Source organism: Cygnus olor, chromosome 2, assembly GCF_009769625.2.
Source record: "Cygnus olor isolate bCygOlo1 chromosome 2, bCygOlo1.pri.v2, whole genome shotgun sequence".
NCBI classification, from domain to species: domain Eukaryota; kingdom Metazoa; phylum Chordata; class Aves; order Anseriformes; family Anatidae; genus Cygnus; species Cygnus olor.
Genome location: NC_049170.1, coordinates 58,708,223 through 58,716,624, shown reverse-complemented (window position 1 = coordinate 58,716,624; position 8,402 = coordinate 58,708,223). Strand labels below are relative to the sequence as shown.

At 40.1% G+C, this 8,402-nt stretch overlaps 1 protein-coding gene across 2 annotated transcripts in view; it reads right to left on the bottom strand.

Annotated features, from left to right (window-relative positions):
- Positions 1-747: 747 nt before the first annotated feature.
- Positions 748-8,402, bottom strand: part of EGFR (epidermal growth factor receptor) — a 163,663-nt gene continuing 156,008 nt past the window's right edge. For both annotated transcript variants that reach the window (XM_040547924.1, XM_040547923.1), the window contains exon 28: positions 748-8,343. In XM_040547924.1, the coding sequence (XP_040403858.1) occupies positions 7,967-8,343 (377 nt within the window). In that variant the 3' untranslated portion in view covers positions 748-7,966. The remainder of the gene's footprint in view (positions 8,344-8,402) is intronic.

The following is an 8,402-nucleotide window of genomic DNA, read 5'->3' as shown; positions in this document are numbered from 1 at the left end:
TGGAAGGATATGTCAGAGACTTGCCTTCCTCTCCTATTTTTAAATAGCAATTTTCTTTATCTTATCTTAACCTATCATATCCTGTGCAGGCAGATAGGGGGATTACACTGCAGCTGTGTTTCTTTGGCTGTCTTGTCCTGTTGCATCCTTTGTCACTTTTTATGTTTTAGTTATTTGAACGGAGATCAGTGGAATTTCTGAATGCTTATTCTTCCCAAATATCCACACATTTCTATGCCCACCCCATTCTTTAGCAGGGGAATTTATCTCCATCAGTGTCTCCATTTCTCTGGGTATTGCTGTGCCTTTAATTTCCTACATGTGAAATACATGGATGAACAGTTTCCTGCCTGATAAAGAAGACTTTTGAATCTATCTGTAAGTGGTTTTGTGATCTTCACAGAGGAAATTAAGGGACATATATGTTTCATTTTCCTTTTCAAGCTAATAATATTAATACTAACATATGTATATACAGTCTTCCCAAGTCAGGTGATCACTAAAGAGAAAAAAAAAAAAAAACGTGCCCCCAAACAGCAAAGATTTATTTAATTACTTTTATTAAAATAAAAATATCATGCATTAATACGCATTAGACATTTCTGAGAACCAGTAATATGAAGATTAAGACTACATCATTTCTGCATAAAATAAGTTGAGCTGGTAAAAATGCAGCCTAGTATTGGAAGGGACTGGATGGAAAGATGAAAATGAGAAAGGTGCTGTAGTGGCTTTTTTTTTTTTTAATTCCTGTGTACAAAGTTAATCTATAAAGACAGAAATGATTTAATTTACTAATGACGATACCAGGGACTCATCCAGGCTGAACATGTACTGTCAGTTCCAGCTCGTCTCTTCTTTAGTGTCTTGTAGACCCAATGTATTTTGCTCTGTTACATTTAGGACCCTGCAATTCCTGTTGTATGCTACATGTTCCACCAGTTGGATAATTAAACACCAATATTTGGGGGACCCTGAGGCTTTATTTGACTGGCTTTGCTAACAGAATTTCTCTTTCTTGCTAGTGTCATATAATAATGTAAATGTTTTGCATGTATGTAACTCTAGTTGAGACTTTGACTTTCCTTACCACAGAGTCCTGTTGCAATGCTGTTGCACAACACATGACTATGAAATTCACAGATGGCCAGAAGTATGGCTTCATAAGCCAAATGTAATATGGATGAGAATTTGAGGGATTGCTTTGACTGTGCTTCTGCTTTTGCCATAAAACTGAAGTGAGAACCTGCCATGCATTTTGAAAGAGCAGCTTTTATTAGTGCCCTGATAAGCAGCACCTGGGCTTTCATATTGCACTTCCAATTTTCACAATTGTTAGCTGTATTATTGCTCACATTATGGAACTCCAGTACCGTATATGGAGAGAGGCCAAAGAGTCTTGGAGAGAAGAAAGGGTCTTGTTATTAGTTTCACTAAGCTCTGGATAAATCCCCAAGGTGACAACTTGTACGAAAATCTAAGTCAACCAATAAAGAACCCTTATTGTGAGTTCCTGTCTGCCTAAAAACCCTACAAGCTAGCCACTGATTTTTCTTCCCCCCAAATACAACAGTATATTACAATAGAGTTCTCCAAAAATTAAAAACAATTAAAAAGAATAATATACACCTCATTTTTTATCGCTCAATATACAAACAATCTTTGATCAACAGTATAAACTATTAAACCATATAAAAGTCGAGAGTTTCTTATTGTACAAATAGTGCTTTCATAGTTGAGTAACTTTACAATGCTGCAAGGTACCGTCTGTATCTATGGGTATATTGCTTGACAGTTCATTAAAACCAAAACATTATTCCTTATACTCAATTGATTGGATCAATACAAAGTAGCCTAAAATGGGGCAATGGATCCATAGGATCTCTGATTATCAAAATCACTCAACATTAGCCTTGTTTTATACTCAGTGAAATCAAGTCAAACATCCCATTAATTTCAAGAGGAACAGCGTTAGGAATGTAGGACTAAAAAGAAACCTAGGTATGTGAGCCAACCTTCCTACCATTGTAGACGACTACTTCACATATTCCCTTTCATAAAATGTGAGGATAGCACTGATGGTATTTGAAATTCCACAGTCTTCAGATAGATTGTGAGAGGTCAGGAGGATGGTTTGGCTAAATTCCAGAGTGACTGGAAAAGATGTACCGTATCAGCTACATGAGAAGAAAACCTTCAGCAAGTCCGGTTGATAGGTTCACATCTGTGGTTTTGATTATTTTTCTTTTCACTTTATTAATTAGAAAATCCATTACTTCAAAAAGAAAGGTACAGAGAGACCTCAAAACCCACTCTGTCTTACATCCAAACAGCCTCATCTGCAACAAAGCTGAAAACACGTAAGAGGACAAGAGCAAAACTGATGATGGAGCACCAGCACCAAGTCTTGGCCAAAGGTATTTTGCCTGCTGACTGCAGTGGTGCAGAAGTGACGTGTCTTTTGCCAGCCAGGTCCTCTGTTCTTTTTTTCATCAGGAAACCTTTTTCTCTGATGTTACTGAGGGTTTCCTTGAGGGTTTCTTTGAGGGTTTCCTGTGGTACAGCCTACTGTCTCCACACTTTCTCTCCTTGTCCCCTTCATCTTCCCATGTAAAAGAATGAGGGATTTATGTGCAGTACCTCTTACTCATATGAATGAACTATAATTTTCAGTCCACCAGGCTATGGTAACACAGGTGATCTGCAAATACACACAACGCCCAAAGTAGGCAGAATGTGTGACAGAAAGTAAAGCCTATCATGGAAGTGCCGTGATTTCAACTCCCCCTCACAATTAAAGTAATACATAACCAAAAGTATTATCATTTTAAACTCTGCCAGCCTACACACTTCCTCACATAAAAAGTAGTTATCTAATCATGTCTTAATCTTCACATCATTGTATTTTTTCCTCATGTTGAGCCAAAGCATAAAGTATTTGTTTCTTTTTTCTTGTGTCCTTGTTTAGCAATTGTGTTCAATAGACAATGAATCAAAATTGCGTAGAGGTCATAGATCTGGCCCTGAAGTGTTACCTGGTCCTGATATTTGGTTTAGTTTTCTATGGACAGGCCTCATCCTCCTGTCAAGCCCTCCTGGCACAGTGGCACTATGGCCCAGTCCCAATGAGTTCTGCAGATTTTCCCTGTAATGAGATGCTGTGGAAGTGGTTGGTGATCAATACCCTATTCCTTTAAAGCAAGAAAACAAGACATTATATCTTTGGTCCTAATGCAGCCTATTTAGAAAGCTACTTAAAGGTGTCGTGTTTTTCTTTTATATAAACTTTCTATTTTTTTAAAGGCTCCTTATAAAGTTGTATGTTGGAACAAAGAGCTAAAACTTACAAAAAGAACACTAGAAAATGGGATTCCAATATAGAAAATCGAATCAGTGGTGATAAAACATTACAAAGCATTCTTGCTAAGTGTTATACACAGAGTTTGACACTTCATCAGTATACAGTTTTCTTCAGGAGGAGGACACAGGTACATTTTCATACTTTGTCCTGATTCATACATTTTCTCATGGAGAAACATGGGGAGAAATAAAAGCCGGCATCCTGTAACTCCTCATCTGGAGAGGCAGCAGTTGTAATAGAATATGTTGAACTCTGAATCTGAAAAATGAGTGCTTGTCTGGAAATGCAAAGTTTCTCACTGGCATCCTGGAGCACCCCCAGACAGCCCAAGGACACCCCAGGCACCTTGTGATGGGACCTGCTTGAGCTGCTTGGGGTCCTGTAACATTGCCGCAGCCCTGGCTGCACCCTCCAGGCTTGGGGCGAGAATCATCCCATAGCACAAAGGCTGAGCATGCTGGGTTTTGCACAGGCAATCTCTGCAGAAACGCAGCAGACTTCTTTTCAATCTGGCAGCAGGAACAAGAGTGTGCAGCTATCCACTCTCACCCACACCTGCAGGAACAGTCAATGGTTTCAGTGATGTCCTTTGTCAAATTTGGCAGCTGTTTTGGGATGGATTGGCTGGCCCTGCCCCAAACCTGGCGTTACTCTCCCTGCGCAAGCCCCTTCCTTTCAAATAAACCACGGGAGCAAATGTTGTAATGCTGGACCTTCATACAGCCATCTGACCACGACCTGGGGGGACAGGGAAGCACCCTGAGATGTTCCAAAAACCACCAGGCACAGTGTCTATTTCCAACTGCTTTCTCTAGAAAACTCACTGTGCTGTAGCCTGTCAGCTGCAAACAAGAGTAAGATCCCGCCCTCTAAGATGGATTTACCCTACAAGAAATATTGCAACACGAAGGAGATTTCCCAAGCCAACTCCCTTTGCAGCAGAAGAAAACAACCCAAGGCCCAAATGAAGTAAAGTGCACTGACAGTGTACACTGGAAAACATCAAAGTAATGTGAAGACTCTTGACTTATATTTTCATATACTTAGCAGTTATTAAAAGTCTCCGAGCATGTAGTGCTTACATTATTATTGCAAAAACAGTTCCTTGTTAACTGCTGCTTTATGATTAAGAGACACTGAGCCCTAACTTGTGCGTGCTGTCATTTTGCCTTCCATGAGAAATATAGTTAAAATGGAATCTTTATTTTTTGGATTAGTAAGACTCTGCTACCTTTAAACAGTGGCTGTTGCCTGTTACATTTCCCTATTTAGTTGCATTTAAAAAAACGGTATTTTATACCCGCACTTCCTTGGAGACAGCAGCAGAAGTTTTAAGTTATTTTTGGATGCTGATTTACGTAAGCTCTCAGTGCATTTATGTTTTTCTAGTATTTGAAAAAACACAACTTCTGTGTCCCATTCAATAGCCTGCATTCTGTACAACACTGCATCAGCAAGGTGGTCCCATGACCCCCCCCCCTCGGAAACTGCTGCCTGACCATGTTTGCTTTTACAAGCAACTGTGATGTGCATGGGTTTATTTGCTGTTACATGGTCTATGACCTGCAGTGGGGTAAAACAAAGAAACAACAACAACAGAACAGTATTTCAGCTGTTTTTTTGTTTTTTTTTTTTTTCTTTTTCATCTCAGTGGCAATGGTTGGATACCTTGCTAATGCCTGTTATCCTACAAGTACCACTACCCTGTAACACCTGTGCTTCCAGCAAGAGCCTTGGAGCTGTGCATTCCCATCCACTCCCAGTGCCACTGTATCTGCTCCTCGAGGCACTGCCCATTTATCATTTGCTGGCTTTTGAATCATTACCGAGCTGCATATTTACATATCATGGCTTACAGGGTGCATATTTAGTAGAATTATTTCACAATTCAGCTAATCCCACAAATCTGGAATCTTCCTGTATGCTTGTATCAAGAGCTTGTGGTCCTAAATCCTCTTCCTTACTTTTCTTGTCAGAAACAGTATATTCCAAAAATTATGATCTTTCAAACTTACATTGTTTAATATTAGATGCATTCCCCTCTTACTAGTAATGAGTCTCTACTGAATCCCTCCTAAATTACTTTAAAAAGGCAAGCAAATTAACCTTTATTAAATAATTTTCATGCTACATAATGCTGGTGATACATATTGCTACTTCTCAGTGGCTTTCTTGTTTTAGATAGAAGGTTAAATCAAAACACCAATACATTCTTCTGTGTAATAGTGTTGGAAAGATCCTGCAGAGAACTTGCACTGTGTGATTTTCTAGTGTTCTGCTTGGAGACATAACAGACTTAGCAATCTGAAAATTATCCATGATTTCTGTTAAAATACATTTTAGTTTTATTTACATTCCTGCTGGGGTAGTGGGTGGAGAGAAAAGCACTGCCTGTGCATACACGCTGCACACTTGTGAGAGCAACAGAACAAATTTGCTCTCAGGAATGCACGGAGAAATCTGCCACAAGTTGGACATACAAACTGAATTTTGGTTATTGTCTTAAACACAAACAAGTAATAATCAAATACTGCATCTTCCATAGTGCTGTGGCTGGGACTTGGTCACAGTGACACAAATCTGTGAAACAGCACACCAGGACAACCTTTGGATTTTGACCAAATACACTTCTCTACCCCAAACTGCAGGATGGCGGATGAACTAGAGCACACACAGAAGTTACTAACGCATTTTCCACTGCATTACTCTTAAAAAGGGTCATTTCACATGACCACTCTTCTCCTTTACTCCTCAATAAATCTGTAAAACCAATGTTTTAAGGATTTTCTGCTTGATCCTGGAGTCCAGACGCAATACTTAAACTGAAGCATGCAGTGATAGACTCAAAGCACAGTGGAAGCACACGTTTAACAATTTATTGCTACTTAAAGTGCTACCTCGAGTAAGTTCCTAACACTTAACTAGTTAATGGCCTTCGTACCAGAATTGCCAAATGTGTATTTGATTTCTGAGCTAATGATTTGATTAAAATAGCACTGCCAAGCTGCTTCTAAGTTACTGGCTGAATTTACATTTTGGGCATTTTACTCCTACTACCTTCATAAGAAATGTTAATGACAGAGGAGTTTAAGTTTTTTAACAGGGATCCCTTGAAAGAATAGTTTCACTTTCACACATTGAAATAATGTTTCACTTACTGTGATTGACACACCGTTAACACACAGGGTCTATATACTATTAAGCTAAAATCCTAGCCTTGTCTAGTCTGCCTCTTCCACACTGATAACTGAAGACCAGGCTGGGTGTTTAAAGAAGCAGTAGGCGGCCCTGTGTTTCAGAAGAAGACAACTTTTTCTGTCACTCCAGATTACTCTTCCTTTCCTTAAACCATTTTCACCGCTCCTCCTGCATTGACAGGTGCTATAAAAGGTTAACCCAAGGGAGAGGTATGATGAGGCAAATAGCCTCAGCTTCTGCCCCGGCCTGATGCAGCAACTGGCCGTATTTTGCCTTGAAGTGCAGAAAGTGTAACGCTGACACAACCCTTTTCTTTGCCAAGTTATATACAGGATGATTTCTGCTTGGAGTCCCTTTAAGAAGGGAAATAAACTGCTTGGCTAGAGCTACCTGTGTTTCTTGCCCTAGTCAAGTTTAATTTAGTATAGTGCATCCTGTCTGTCTCACGAATGCTCCAATTTGCCACCATTTGCATTTCCTTGACATTTAATTAAAGACTGTTAAACATTATTTGACACTTCATTTTTCAGTTACGGCAACATTTAACAGTTTTGTTGAAGAAAGACATTTTGACATCTCTACAGCTTCTATAAAATGGATCAGAAAAACGTCTTGTGTTTGACCATTAGAAAACAGACCAGTGAGCGCTTTATAAACATCTATAAACGATTCCGTGCTGAGTTCCTCCTGTCCGCTTTTAGCAGTAGTGGTCAGTAGGTGATGTGTCCTGCCATTTGCTCCTCGTGCTAGTTTTCCCCAGAGTGATCCGCCCCATCCTGCCGTGGACAGAATCTCCCATACGTCCCCCAGATGCACTTTCCCTGTTCATGCCAAGAAGCAGTATATGGAGCCAATTTGTAAAAATCCGGTGGTTTGGAACAACTTTTTCCGTTCCAGGAATTTTGGAAAACTATTTAGTAACATTATTTTTCTTCCTGCTGGTGATCTGAGCACCACATAACAGACCAGCAGTACAAGCATCTGATCTTGTAAAAGATCCAAAAATTCTGTTAGAAACATTTATAAAAATACATGCTGTAGAAAGGAATTTGACTGTACAATGTGTACAGCTCTCAAGTTCATCCCAGAGTGGCTTCTTACCATGCTACCATTTGAAAACGAAAGGAATGCATCCATATTTCTCCTGTACAGGAAGATCTTGCTCCATTCCAACACGCATCTCAGTGCAGTGTAGGCACCTCAGTTAATACATGGAAATGGGCAAGAAAAGACCCAAACTGTCCTGTCAGATTGGCTTTGCAGTTTCAGCCCATGCGCTGAAAAGGGAAGGTGTGCTTATTGATGCATTGTGGTTGCCATTCGCGCTGAGCAGAGTCTGTTCTTGCAGCAGCCAGGTGATTAACCACAAGTTTGGCTTGCCTCACTGCAAGAAGAAATTCTCTATGGTCATGCTGAAGCTTCAATGTATTCACTTTTTGGTGCTGCTACCCTCAAGTACTCTGGGTTTTCTGCCGCAGGAACTTTCAAGAGACCATTAGGTTTTGTTTCCTTCGGTAAGAAGTCCTGCTGGTAGTCAGGATTGTCCAGATTTATTTGGTGATTACCTGACTGGATCCAGTAAGGAGAGCTCTCAAAGACTGTTTTAGCCAGCGGAGACTGGTTGGTGTTGAGATACTCGGGGTTGTCCACGGCTGTGCTGTGGGAATTCTGGTAGCTCGAGTCCGTGGGGAGCTTTGAGTTTGCTGTGAGGGAGATATTGTTGTAGATCGGATTCTGGACCATCGCGGTAGATGGCTTCTTGGGCATCAACTGGTTTACATACTCTGGAGTTAAAAACAAAGAAACGAGATACTGAAAATGTAGACGTGTAACTAGTGCAGTC